Genomic DNA, 15,424 nt, shown 5'->3' on the forward strand with positions numbered 1-15,424 from the left:
TGGCCAAAAAAGAGACAGTGTAGTGAGGGAAATTATACAATGTAAGGAAACATTTGAGAGACTTAAACTCTGCTGCCGAAATGCTTGCATAATATCCCAAATATAAATCATGACATTGTACGAGCCTGAAACAAAAATAAGCTTCTGTATAGGGAGAAATGTGAGCGGACAAAAGAGGGCAGCAGGGGTTCTGCATTCTCATCTTTTTTTCCCACACACAGCTTAAACCAAAACCAGATACTAAATAGTGAATCTATTGAAGCATCCCCTTGTGATATGTACTGCACGTCCTGCTTTTATAAGAAAAATACTTGATCATTCAGCTCGAAATCCCTTAAAACGAGCATGGAGGAAAACAAAGAGTAAAGTTTGACCGAAAAACTAGGTTATGAAACACAGTTGGTAGAAAATATTGAACATATGAAAATAAGACTGAGCAATGCTGAAAGTATTGTGGTGCTCCAGTGTATTTCTCTTTGTAACAGCAGAGAGGTCAGTGTGAACTGTGGGTCTCCTTTGGGCTGGTGCATGAGTGTGGGTGTAGATACGTATCCTATGCGTCTTATAAATGTGCTTAAACTGTATTTGTGTGCGTCAAAATAATCCGATTTTAATTGATTGACAGGGAGGTTTTTTTTTTACTTTTGCTTAACAGGCCAAGATTATAGGATACTGTAAACTGAAACACAAATAAGGAAAAGGAAGTCAGATAAATTAACCCAAAAATGTCCGTTATAAAGCAACACCTTACTCAAATTAGCTTAACTTAGTCAGTTAAGCTGAAGCAGTAAGGGAAGATTCTGTATTATCTATTTTAAGAGGAATATTTGTGTTATTTCTTCTTTTAAAAGTTAAATTGTCTTACTTAAAAAGCTCTTTCAATTTGAAAGCATTCGATAAAAATGATTAAAACTCGATTGATGCACTATCGGAGAGTCCATTGATCTCTATATCGAGGAACCATGCAGTCATTCTGCTCTTATCATATACAAGGAGCCTCCATGTTAGCAGAGTGCATTTTGAATCATGTATTTCCAGCAATTTTTAGGCAACTTAAGGGCGGCTCTTTCTTCAAAAGCTCTAAATAGCCAGTTTGATATTTAAAGGAACTTCTTACTTTGAAAATGGCATGAAAAGAAAATCTAATATTTCAGCCCGTTTCCCATTTCCCTGACAAATTAAATTTGTATGGTATTTAAACACAGGTCAACAAAGTATCTGATCCCTCTTGGCCAAACCTTGATTAAAACAATCCCAGAGTAATCCCCTGGCTGTTCCTGAAACCCAATTAAACATGAAATTCCTTACATGCTCAGATAATGAGTGCATGTGATCTGCAGTACTGATGACATGTTCTGTGTGTCTGAGTGTGCAAAGACTCACTGATGAAATTTGTCTGGCCGGTGTAAATGGTGTACTGCAGCTCGTAGGAGGTGACGCTGAACTCGTCCTCGGACGTCCAGTGAACAGTGATGGTGTCGTGAGAGGCGGTGCACAGCTCGTCTCTGATGGATGGAGGGGTGGGAGCTAGGCATGGAAAAAACAACATGATTTATAGTAAAAACAAGTTAAAATGGTGTCAATAAACTGGTTTAAATAATAGGGTTAGGGTTAGTAGTATTCACTAGGACAGAAATGGGTCCTGTGTCAAGATAAGCATAAAGTCCACATTTAAATGCACTGGAGAATCAACAACTGACAAAATATAGTTAAAGGAACAGTTTGGCAAGTTTAGATGAAAAGTGAATATTTAGTTTGACTCTTCAAGATAACAAACCCTACATTTTGTAATTAAATATAATACAATGAAATGTTTTGACCACTGCAACTGTATTTTTGGTGTCTTTTAAAACCTATACTGGTTGGGTAACGCGCATGACATGAGATAATATATATATATATATAATATAATATATAAATAAATCATTTGTTTAAAACGTTTTAAACTAAGTGATGGAAAGGCTGCTTTAGCTTCAGTGCATACATGTTTTAATGCTGATACTGTAAACACACAGTTCCTACCAGTTAGGTAATCCAGTCCTTCCAGGATCTTCTTCTCTCTGGAAAAGTCCAGGGCAAAGTTGTCAAACGCCTCGTTCAGGTTGACGTCAGGGATGAGTACCTGGGAGGAGGTCGTCGCCATGGCAACCCTATAGAGCGGGACATGGGAGTGAGGAAATAGAAATGTCCGGGGAGAGTTAGAGCGAGGGGGGGGAGGGCCGAGACGTCAGTTGAGGTGAAGAGAGTCAAAGAGGAGAGGGGTAGTCAAATATGAAAGGCGATGAAGAGGTGGACAAATGGTAAGGAGAGAGGGGGAGGAAGTGTTGTGATAAAAGGAAGAGAGGAGGAAGATAGTGAGAAAATGATAAGGGCGAGAGTTAGAAGGCGGAATGGAAATTTAAAGCAATAAAATGTATAATAAAAAAACAAGTCTGCAACATGCCCTATAAACAATCACTACCTCAGAGTTTTGTGTTAACCAAGAGAGCCATCAAAACTCAAACGGAGACACACACTGACTACACAGTCTGAGACTTGTGCCTACTTCTGCTCTGAGCCTCAGTCTGAGGCAGGAGCTGGCAGGGTTACAGAGCGGGCCGGAGACTCTGCTTTCTCTCCCCCTGAGGAACAAGGCGCTCAATAAAGTACCCAGCCAGGTAATGGGAAAAAGCAGAGTGTAGGCCAAATAAAAAGATGCTATGCCAGCAGCAGATTTTGCAGATTTTGTCTGTGAGAGAAAGCTGTGGTGGTAGGAAGATATTATAATTAGAGTACGCAGGTGGAAAGTGAAACCGCAGAGCTCGGCACTTAGAGGTGTTTTTACCACAGGCCTGGTATTGATTGGAGGAGTTAAAGAAATGTTATATAATGCATATTTCATTACTTTTTTTCCAAGATCATATTTCCAGAAGAGAGGAAAATTGCAGGATAGAGTTTTTAATATCTATCTGTCTTACCACATGTTGTGCATTTAACCACGGGTCGGGTGTTTTGTGTCTTTTTTTCTTCTGAATAGCCTATTGATGTGCCGCTGATGTCTCTCACCACTGATGTACATTGTCAAATATTACAAACAAACTACAATATCACCTCCAAACAAACACTGATAACAGCAAAGTTGAATCACACACCTTTCTGCTACATTGCGAGCGGTCTGGAGGAAGCGGGCATGGTCGTTTTCCTTCAGGCTCTGTTCGGCTTGTGTGATGAGGGCGCTGGAGCGCTCCAGACACTGGCGACAGTTTGCAATCTGCTGGGCCAATTTACGCAGTTTCATCACCTGGAACAAACACAAATACAGACGTGTGGTTATGCGGTGAAACATTGATATATTTCCATTTGCTCAGAAAAGCCTTATGAAATACATCACTTTTGCTCCTGGTCCCTCAGTATGAGGCATTCATCATTGTGACACTCGCTAATCCAAACATATGTTGAACACTTAGAAAATATCATCAAGCCTTGCTGCCAAACTGCTAAATACTGATAGACAGCATTCCTATCACACCATGTGTTTGAAACCAATAAGTTGTCATATTGCAGACTTTCAATATAGCTGAAGTTTTATTACAATACTAATAGAAAAAAAACCTCTATGGGAACACTATCTTGCCAGAGGAATCTTAACATAAAATGTAATTCATTTAACTTGTTAAAGCAGTGAGTGCAGGGCATTATTGAAAGCTTATGTGTAGAGCTGATGAACGAAAGAAAACAGTCAGCATTAGGAGGCCATTCTACACTATAACCCATCCCAAAAACTTAAAAGATCTACATGTTCACGGATGGCTGTCATACTGTACACTACCAAAAACCCTCTATATTCCATGCAAGCATGCTTATAGACGCAGCGATGTGGACATATGCAACAAGAATGGAGGACAGAGCCCTGGTTATGATTTGAGAGTTGAAGCGAGGCCATTGGCTCTTCATGCTCACATCGACCTCATTAACATGTTTACAGGTCACAGCTGAAATTGTGATATAATAACATTAAGGAAACCCTACAGGATTATAATTTGTATGTGTCCTTGTTTGTCTATAAACTAGCAAAGTACTTGCAAAATTGACTTGTAAACTATTTGTACTCTTGTCCTCAAGTACAATACCACTTTTAAATGGACTCCCTCGTGTGCAATTGTTGTGCATGATACAAATGTTCCAGCACAGGCAGCTGCAGGAAATGTCATGCTCTGAAAACCAGACAAGAAATAGGGATTTCGGCCCACAGATGCTCATATTGACTTGCTTCATCTTCACCACAAACAAGCAAGCTGTGCTCATCAAGAGACAGGTCATCGGTCAGGTCAGGGTTCAGACGTTAGACCAACACACAAACAGGCTCCTGCCATTCGTTCTGTTTATACTGTAATGTTCAGTGGCTGTACTGTAACTCAATTTCCGACTCAGCATAAGGAAACCATTCTATGGTTATTTCACATTAAAGTAATCCATTTATCTTCATCTCGGCTCATATCCTGATTCCTCAAATGAACTTAGTTTGATGTAACGCTCCACAGGAAACAACAGTGGCTGCTCGTGAGCCCAGAGAAAGTCAACAAGAACTGGGCTGTAGAAATAAATACCAGCTTTAATATGTGGAGCCTGTCTGCCATGATGATTAAATGAAACCTCTGTGAACTTTAAATGCCAGTCGGTAATTAAAGTTGCTTTATTGTCTGAAAAAAGCATATTTTCAGTAACAGCTAACAACTTGAATCCATAAACACAAAAGAAATAAATAAAAACATTTAAAATGATGAGTACCTTGAAAGGCTTAGTCATTTATATTTTCAGCAAAAAAATGCTTTGCTTTAAGGGCTTGAATTATGCAAACAATAACTCAAAACAAATGACTGGGTGGCAGTTGGTTAAAAGCTTGTCATCAAAAGCTCTTAAAGAATCAAAACAGTATCTAATGTGCACTCGTTTTCTACCGCTGGAGCTGGTGTGCTCAGAAGCCACTCTAAGTTGGTGTCTTAATGCATATGATGTTTTACTGTAGCTGCTCTTCAAACAAGTCCACTGTTATCTGTTGTCACTATAAAACACATTTGAGCAGCATGATGTCTGAACAAAGAGAGGCGAGACAGGCTTAATGGACGGGTTATTATTTGGTAACATGTGCTGCAACAAACAATTGTAGAGATGATTACTCCCTCTCTCTAAGAATAATGGCCAATATGACGTGGTGTGTGTTAGGGCTGCACGATATTGCAAAAAACTGACATTGCGTTTTTTTGTTCCCCTGCGATATATATTGCGTTTTTTTTTAACCTCTTAAGCCCCAAGGTCCCGGCGGGTTCTTTACTTTTTTTTTCACGACACTGTGTCTCAGGCATGGGAGTCGCAGCCATTATATGAGGGTGGGATAAGTCCCCCCCACTTTTTCAAATGAGTAGTTTAGACCCCCCCACTTTTACCATGTGGAAAGTCCGTGAATCGGTCTCTCCACTCGCCGCACTTTGTAGAGCGCTGTGTCAGTGCTTCACTATCAAATCCATTCCACTTGCTTATTGAGAGAATTCCCAAATCAATGAAACTCCGTACCATGTTTTCACTGCTACTTTGTACCAAGGCAGTTTCTCACATAGCGCGCATGTTCAAGGAGTGTTGTTGGACAGCTCAGATCTGTTGTATGAAGCGATGCCGGTAGCAGAGGTAAGGTACACACACAAGTGTTCAGGACATTGTTACAGCGAAAATCAAAGCTGACGATCTCTTGGTTTGATATGTTTTCTCCCCCAGACAACATGGACATAAGAACATTTTTTTCAAAGAAGAGGAAAGTAATTAATCAGTTAACAGTGATGGCGGCGGAGGAGTTTCGTCTTTATGTCATGATAGAGAGATACAAATACTGAATAGTTTAGATGAGAAAAGGCATTGAAATGCCAGGTTACTAGTATTTATCATGTAAACAGGGAACATGAATAACCCGATCTCTCTGTGCTCATGTAAACACCATATCCCCAATACGATCATAACCGACGGCTTACTGATATCCATAGAGACGCAGTCAGTGTGTTTTACTGGAGCCTCAGTTCGATGAGAGATTATTTTCTGAGTTCTTTAACTTCTGTACTCTCTCTCACAATGGTAATGTGCATTATGTTTTAATTATACTTCTTATCATTCAGAAGCTTTTTGTGTGTGTTTATGTTTTACTGAGTGCTTATAGGCAATTTCCATCCCAGTATTCAGTTAACTGTTTATTTTCTGTGCACATTACATAGACTAGCTCATATTCTACCTACTGCTTGGGACTTTGAGTCTTCAAAATGTCCAATGTCACAGACTGGGACTTACTTTAGAGTCAGTTGTATTTACATATACTGCTCAATAAATAATGATCACTCCACCACCTCTCTTGACATCTAGGCGCTTGAGAGTGAGTCAGAGGCAGACCACAGGGACAGTGGAGAGAGGTCCATTGCTGAGGTGAGTGATGAAAGAGAAATTACAGTTTAGAGTAAATTGTGATCCCAGAATTTTAAGGAAATCAGTGGGGATATTGAACAGGAAACATTTCAGTCAAGGGGCATCATATGACCAATATAGACTGAAGAGCAACATTTATTTGAACATTTAAGTCAATGATACCATTCCGGGAACTTAACATCCGTATGGAGTCAGATCAGTCTCAATATTAACAAATACTCACAGAAGGATTTACAAATGTATTTTGTGATTTATATATAAATGACTCTCCACAACAATATCTCTCAATGCACTCGCAAATATTTATTGTTGTATATAAATGTACAAAAAATGGGCATTTAAACTGCTTTTTATTAATTGAAAGACGGCTCTGAATTAATAATCAAATATGTTTCCTTTCTTCACTACTGGATGAAATTACAAAATGTACCCATTATTTTCCTCATGCTAGTATAGCCACATAAAAGTATCAAACCACCTGTTAAAATGCACCAGAATACAGGAAATCTGTATTTTTTCGTGGGGGGCGACCCCCCCCGTTAAAAATGTCCCCCCCTGATTCAGGATGCTTCCTACGCCCATGGTCTCAGGGGATCTTAATATTTAAGAACCTATTAATGTGTTATACCAGATTAACGGAAATAATATCAGCTAACTGACGATACAAACCATTTTTACCAAAACAAAACACAAGTCTCATAAGAAGCATCTAAATGACCCCTGAGCGAAAAATGCACTTTGGCACAGAACTCAAGATAAAAGATCTTATTACTTATCGTAGCTGCACATACAAGATATCCGATTAAAGCTGAGGTTCCACAGATTATTTAGGTATATAGTATCATCACTGAGTCATCCGAACTCGCGACAGGGGAAGCAAACACATACATCACAACACGTACCTTTACGGAGCTTCTGGGGGAGATCGTCTCACCGTAGCTGTCAATCTGATCAAAAGACGTGTTCAATGGCATTAAAACGAGAAAAAACGCGGCTGAATCGGTTGATCCATAGGTTGATAATGTATCTGTGGCTTTGAAGCAATTGTTTATCCATAATTCCATTTTTATGTAAAAATCGGAGCACAAAAGTTAGCTGCTAATGGTAGCCACCAGAGTGGCTGCTGCTTCCGGTCTTGGCTATGCGGCAGTCTAACACACACATTACCAAATAAGGAGTGAGAGTGACGCGTAGCCAAAACCGTAATAATAATAATTATTGTTGCACAAGAAACAAGTTAGTTTGAGCAAACAAAGGTCTGTTCTGTGCTCAATATTTATTTGCATCTCATTTTGGACAGATAAGCAGTATCTTATTAAGCTAGTTGGTTAACTTGGTTAGCCGTGCTTTCTATCTCCCTCTCTTTCCACTCTTTCTAAACACTATGCTTATTTTATGTTATGCAAATCCAACGAGCTGCTAGCTCCAGCTATAATGTATATTTTATTGTATAGACAGTGAGAGTGGTATCTTCTCATCCTAGAGCAGTGTTTTAGAGCGCTGATCATCAGATCGGGGGATTGGGGAAGAACAGGTTCAATCCCACCTTCCCCACCACTGCAGTCAACATGCCATGTGTCCTTGGGCAAGACACTTCACTCTAAATTGCTCCTGTGTGTATTGTCCACCGTATTGAGTGTATTAGATCTCTAATATATCTAATCTAAAGCACTCAGCACCCTTGGAAAAGCGCTAAAATAAATACCATGAATTATTATTATACTTCTGACTGGAAAGAAAACAATTACCCTTTCCCAAATTGTCTATTATATTAACTAGCCATTTTCTTGAAAGATACTTATTAGTAGAAACCAACTTGGGCTGTGCGCAGGAAGCTGGATGCGAACAGAAGTCACATGCTTTGTACACCAAACAATCCAGTGTGACCTTCACATTAAGAGGATTTCGGTGCTGAGACAATACACACTACTTCTGCATCTTTGTTGGCAAAGCAACGAGAGATTATTGTTAGGTAAATGTAATCAGACAGGTTTTTATTTAAATATACGTCTAATGCTGTTGTTTTTTACATCTACTAGCCATAACCTTGTAAACTGAAGGTAAAAACGACTCTGCTGTTTTTAGAAATCAAGTGATTTGTCTAAACACCCTAAATAGATTTGAGTTGTTAAAACTCAAGGCTCCAGAAGAGTTAAATAGTTAACAGAGAGAAGCCAAGCACAGTCACATGATAAAGACGCTCACCAGAAGTTGGGAATAATGTGTGTTTTGTTTGGGCAGGGAGAGATTAGGCATGTCTGCTGAGTCTCCTTAGGGAGAAAATAGGAGCAGCGTGCTCAGCTTGCCATCATCACACCTTCATAATCCTGTTATCCTGCTGCGTCTCACCTCTCAACATTTCCTTTGCAACACTTTGAGCTAAAATGCCAACCTTCCCTTACTTGACCTGTAGTGTTCTACTTTTTTCTCCTCTCCTCTCAAATATTTCAACACACTTCTGATTAATTGAAATACGCCTGGTGCATTTCATTCATCTTTCCTGACCCCTAAAAATACTCAAATAGTACCCTGCAGGCTGGCATCAATCAAGCGCCCCTCTGGTGTTTCCTGTGCACTTCCTTCTTTCCTGTGACTCCTGCATCTCCCTCCTCTACCAGACAGCCTTTTTACAGAGCAAGACTCTCAGGAGAACAAGCCTCGCTCCTTTTGTCTGCAATCACTGCGGACACACTCTGACACACTTGTTCTCTCTCTCACCCGTACACACACCTACTGCGGTCCTTGGGTTCAGTGTTAGGAAATCTTTCATCTCTCGGCAAAGCTCTTTTGCTGCCTCAGAGGATCTTCCACAAGCACTAAAAGCTTCACCTCTGGGAGGGTGAGATTAAGAGTTTGCCTCTGTCTTGAAGCCCTTACACGTCAACGAACCACCCATAAAGTGTATGTCCACACACATGTGCTGTAAATGTCTGGACAGTATTTCCTGCAGCAACTTCAAAACAGTCTTTGCTGCCATGAAGGCTTTTACTTACACACATTCAGATGGTCTGTTTACATAGAAGAGGTCGTTACTGCTCTCTTTTTCCTCGCCTGCATGTGATGTTTGTTTGGGATAACAAGTGGAGAACTACAGAGACAGCCAACAAATAACAGATATTATAATGAATATATTCTGCCCACAGTGCTGCTGCTGTCATATTTATTGTCTGGTACAAAAACACTGATTCTGCACAAGTGGAGGATGACCTCGAGTAGAGTTCCTTAAATATGTTGTGGCCAATTTGGCTGCTTCAATTGTCAGTGTGACGTAATTGTTGGAATAGCTGTACTTATAAAACGATAGGAATTTAATAAAAACAGTCTATAATATAATGTACATACTATGAGCTGAAAAAGGGTCTGAAGGCTTCCTGGTTAGACTTTACCTTGGATTCTTTGATCTTCACGGCAATGACCTGTTTCCTCTGGCGGATGATCTCCACCAGCTCATCACACTCCTCCACCAGCTTGGCCTCATGCATGGCTGTGTTCACCTGGAAACAGAAGCAAGTACACATGTGAACATGAGGTTTATTTGCTTACGCGCATGCTAAATCCCAATAAACTGCCATTTTGTTCTTGTTTTTAATCAAGAAATAAGATTTGCCACTTTTTTCTTCCTCTCTGTTTGCAGGGAGATTAACAACATTTCTAGATTGGCAGACACGACGACTCATATCGTTACTTACATGCAGAGCACATCATTTGTTTTTCCATTTCATTATACACACAAAGAAAAACAGGAGGATGTGCTCCTGGATTAGAATCGACTTGTAATGAATGAGAAACAATTTAATTGTCACTGGGAAGACAAGAGCATACATTGATCCAGGAATCCTTGGAATGCATACAGTGGATACAGATCGGTTCAAATTAACGCCGGGCATTGAACGTGATATGAAATAACATTTTACGTTCTCTAAAATGTTCCGTTTCTTGCTGTAGGAAACTCCCAACTCCTAAAAAATACTACATTAGTGCTGGATTAAAAGCACAACTTGTTCGTATACGTAACACTAGCATCTTGTTAAATTATCTCATTATGTACAAGAAAATATTTTAAGGATTGTTAAAATATTCCAATCTACATAAAAACAACTCCCGAATAAAAGTGTCTGTGTAGACTCTCATTAAGTCACTGACAAAATGTGCTTACATCGCACCCATTAAATTGATTCTGTGATTATTTTAGGACCACATTTGCAGAGGCAACTCATCATCAGTTTTACACACTCAGGCGTACACTAAATGAACAGCCAGCAAATTCAAACTCATGTGGGTGGGGGGCTGTTAGTCAGAAGATTGTTGCTGAACTGGAACACTACACTGCTGCCAACAGTTTAGCCATTTGTAAAATACAATTATAAATACACCAAATATAAAAGTTCAGATGCACAGATGCTGCTTCACTACTGAGGGACACTAACCCCTCATCAATTAGGAACTGATGCTTTACCACAGCTTTGGTTGCCGTTTTGCCAGCAAATGTAGCTTTAAGCCCTACAAACACAAACTTGTAAGGAAGAGACTTCATTGCTCCTCCCAGTTACAGCATGTTCTGACTGGCCAACACACATCGCACAGTGAAAGACATTAACAATGCATTATCTGCTGTACCTTATCAGGATTTTGACATACAAACACTGTTGTCACAGTATTAAAGGAAAAGGAGTTCTGAAGTTACCTATAAGATAAAGTTGCCATTAAGTTATTTTCAGACATAGTTGCACCGCCATAGTGGTGGCAGGCATCACCATTACTTTGTCCGTGGGAGTGAGTTGAGCCTAACGCTAACATCACAAAAATCACAGATTTACTATTTAAGGAAAAACAACCAGCACAAAGACTGTGGGAAGCTTTCAATCAAACTCACAGCTCAAAGTATCCAGATAAGTCATGCTCGAGGGGAGATTTTCCACGTACACACACATATAGGCTCACCATCAAGCATGGTCTTTAAGGCCACGGGAGGAGGTTGAATCACATTAAAAGGCTACAGTTTACTGAAAGATGTATAACGGAGGATTGGAAAGAGAACGTAATGGCTAATATCTCATTGCTTGTCTCCAATTCGTTTTTTTCACATGAATACAAATAGTTTGACCACCAGTAGATTTTGTGTCATTCGTTTTGTGCATTCCCTAACTCCTACAGTATAAAGCTAATGTCATCCACTCGGTGATCTATCTCCTTTTGATTAGTTCCCCGTCTTTACGTTGGACAGGGTTGAGACTTTATGTCGTGCTGCTGCCTGTCGAACGACTTACTCAACAACAAAGTTCCACTCATCACTTCACAAAGCTCATTCCAAGTGCAAATCCACTTAAGCCTCATTATTCACACATACACACTCAACACACTCACAAACACAATTAATTCTGCAAAGAGCAATCTTATGACTGGAGCTTAGTAATTAAGCAGGATGCATGCAGTCCAGGATCACTTTGAATGAACAACTGAGCTACTTGGCAGAGACAGGGTTACGGAAACAATCATCATCTCTGTCCTCCTCCTCTTTCACCTCACTCTAAACTTCCACCTCCTCTTCCTCTGCCAGCTTATGACCTTATCTACTCCCCGATACACAAACTCACCGACTGGGCTTATCCTCTTCATAATGCAGGGTCCTCTGAAATCGTAATGCCCACTCCACGGTAGGATATAGCTCTATAATTGGAATAGGTGAAGAACAAACAAAGCAAGTCTTTCCCTGCTACCAAAAAGGTTGTGAACGTCTGTGAAAACACTTCCGAGTGGGACTGAAGGCTAGGCTAAAAACAGACTGTGTGCTTATTTGAAATCGTTTTACAAAAGTAAAATATAGTGAGCTTATTCTTTGAGAATGTTTATTATATTTTCGTAAACTAATGGTGATTACCTTTTCATTTATGATATTACTGTATTTTATTTAAGCAGACAAGATTTTGTATATGTAGTTATTCATCCTTTTAATCACAAATATCCACATTTCGCTGCTCATTTACGGTAAAGCAGCTGAAATGTAACATTCAGTGCCATCCATCTATTATCACATAAGGCCAAACAAATTAAATGGAGTAAATATCACAGGCATTTGTAAGTATCTGCAGCTATAATTAATCTATACAAGGAGACGCAGACATAATCAGCAACATATTAATATTAAATATACCCATGCAGATCATTATGATCCCAAAGTAGCCCACAGAGTGCAATCTGAAGAATCATTAAACGAAAAGAGTTGTCTATTAAAACCTACATTGGGAAGAATAACTTCACCACAGGAGGGTTACATTGAGAACATATGCTGCCATACATCATTAGGTTGAGCTGCCACCACATTATGTCAAGATTACATAATCATCCATATTTTTAAACTGTGGAAATGAGTCATGTATTACTTACTATTCAGCTACACTTTCTGTTCTGGCTTCAAGTGACAGCCATTATTTAACACCCACTATGTGCTGTTTCAGCAAATAATGCCATGACTGATGTGTTTGGGCCAAGCAGGCATTCAGCTGCTGTCAATCACACTGAGGTGGCAGCAATCTAAATGAGGAGGCAAGTCCCGATATTGTGATTTAACATCGCAATCTTTCACTACTTTGTTTGAGAACATCTGTTGACTCTAGACAAATGCACTCAATTGTAAATGTGAGTTTTACTGATTTTGCAATTCTCATTCAGTCTTGATGAAGCTTTGTTTATTTCTCACAGCTGCAACACCATAATAACATCACAAACCCTGGCAAACAATGCTTACTAACCCGCCCGCCCACCCTGACATGACAAATCCCTTTTCATAAGCTGTGAATCAATTTACAAACTCATTCCATGTTTACAAGTGTTGTTTAAACTCTCACAACTTTATTTTGTGGAAATCCCAACGTTTCTTAAGTTTTCTAAATGTGTACAACTATTTACAAGAAACCGTCATGACATATACATCTGCAAGCAAGAACTTAAACATCAACTTTGAATATTTACATGAAGTGTTTACGTAATGAAGGTGCAAGGCAATGTTGGAATAGGAAGGAACCAAAATACAGTTTGTAATATTTTGATACATTTTCTAAAATGAAGGAATTTTAAGCGAGGTTGGCCCCGTAACCTCGAGACTACCAGAGTGCCCAAGGTACAGTAGAGAACTTTATTAACTAGCAATCCATGATTGAGCTGGGTCAAGGAGATAACTCTAGTTAACTGTAGCAGTTACTGGCTAGTGAAAGTGTGTCATTATGACATGTTTTACAAAAGATTGTTATACTGGCCAATTTATGATTATAAGCAAACTGTTAAGCTTTTAATGCACTAAACATAATTTATTCAAATGGGATTTTGTATTCAAAATATATTCCCCTGCCGTGCAAGACATCCAGGGTTATCTATTAGCAAAAAGCACTAACAACTGAACAATACTGTATATGGCTGCCAGAATAACCTTTTCAAGCCACCAGGTTTGGAGCAGCTGTTAGCCTCTTGCTGACACCAAAACCTTCACATCTTGAATCGATGCTGTGCTCTTTCCCCTCCTATCATCCTCAGCTGCTTCCCATCGCACTTCACTTGTTTCAACTTCTTCCTATAATGCTTCCGGTCACCATTCTGTCTGCTTACATTGCATGTCACTTGTTAGACGCTTTTATCCAAAGCGACATACAGGAGCAATTTGGGGTGAAGTGTCTTGCCCAGGGACACAAGGACATGCTGACTGCAGTGGGGTTTGAACCTGTGACCTCCTGATACGAACACCAATGCACAACCCACTGCACCACACGCCTCCCTGACAACTTCACTGTCTCTCTCAGTCCCCCTCCCTACCTCTGTCTCAAGACGATATTCCCAAATAGATTCAAGTTTAGTCTGACAGCTTTATCTCTGAGGCTGTCCACAGATTCTGGGACAGTTCCCCGAGATGTATGACACCAGAGTGGCACCGAGCCCTAGAACAGGAAAGAGTGGCTATACTGTATACTATTTAATAACTGTAGGACATATATCCTGCATATTAGATCAGAAAGAGATAATTAGAAATGCACCACTGGCAATGAATCTGAAGTACGAGTTTTTAAACCGACACAGTGTTCATGTGAACTTTTATGTGTTAACCACATTCACTTGGATTTAGAATTAATTATGATTGATATTCCAATAGATAATACAATATATGTGTTTGTATATATTTGCTGCAAGTGGAACCACAAATGGCTTTAGAAACATACAAAAGACAAACAACAGCATCAAACTTTATCGATCTTACTGATGCTCTGCTCTGAGACTAAGACGGGCGAGATGAGACCTGATACAAAGGACTAGGGAGCATTGCAGTCATCTCAACCCAGCTGATTCATATTCTGCACACAGTGGCATCAACTTCAGTGTACATAAACCTAGACAGGTCTGGCTTATTACCTACAGCTCAATGTTTAATCAGTACACATACATGTCTGGGCAGTATAACCCACTGGGCTTCTGTTTGATCCGATGATTTCCTTTTTCCATCATTCCTAATACACACACACTTACAACCTTATCAAGGAGCTAATTTAGCTTCCTCCCAGCTGGCAAAACAATTTCAGGGGTTGGAAAAAATGGCTGCTGCTTTGACTGCTTCCTCAAACATAGCTTACTCCACATTAGTTCCCTACCATTAGATACAGCATATGAGTATGGCACTGTGCGCTTATTAGGGACAGCCCTCGTTAAAAAGCTGCCAAAGAACTCGCAGCGTCACAATACATTCTGTGTTTCAGGAGGATGTGTCGAACAACTAACACAGGGCATAAGAGTAAGAACAAGTGGGACAGACTAGAACATGCTGCAGCACAGATGTGGATAAATAAACGTTTAACTGCTGCTCTGAAATGCTCGAAAAGCGGACTTGCCAACTGCTGGGCTTACCCTTTGCACTTTAGCAGCTGGCAGGTAGGAATAAACAAAGCTTGTGTTATAGCTTGTATTCACTGAGAAAGAAGCTGTACACGCACTGCATTGATACGTT

The 15,424-nt window shown here is 39.8% G+C and overlaps 1 protein-coding gene across 5 annotated transcripts in view; it reads right to left on the reverse strand.

The window, feature by feature from the left end:
- The window catches only part of mid2 (midline 2), a 170,703-nt gene that overhangs the window by 28,532 nt on the left and 126,747 nt on the right, over positions 1-15,424 (reverse strand). For 3 of the 5 annotated variants that reach the window (XM_071204628.1, XM_071204627.1, XM_071204626.1), the window contains 5 exons: positions 9,828-9,935; positions 7,344-7,388; positions 3,132-3,280; positions 2,023-2,150; positions 1,384-1,527 (listed from right to left, as the gene is read on the reverse strand). In XM_071204628.1, the coding sequence (XP_071060729.1) occupies positions 1,384-1,527; positions 2,023-2,150; positions 3,132-3,280; positions 7,344-7,388; positions 9,828-9,935 (574 nt within the window). The remainder of the gene's footprint in view (positions 1-1,383; positions 1,528-2,022; positions 2,151-3,131; positions 3,281-7,343; positions 7,389-9,827; positions 9,936-15,424) is intronic. The other 2 variants (XM_034093388.2, XM_034093386.2) reach the window with 1 other exon arrangement.

The sequence above is a fragment of the Pseudochaenichthys georgianus genome, chromosome 10 (assembly GCF_902827115.2).
Source record: "Pseudochaenichthys georgianus chromosome 10, fPseGeo1.2, whole genome shotgun sequence".
NCBI classification, from domain to species: Eukaryota; Metazoa; Chordata; class Actinopteri; order Perciformes; family Channichthyidae; genus Pseudochaenichthys; species Pseudochaenichthys georgianus.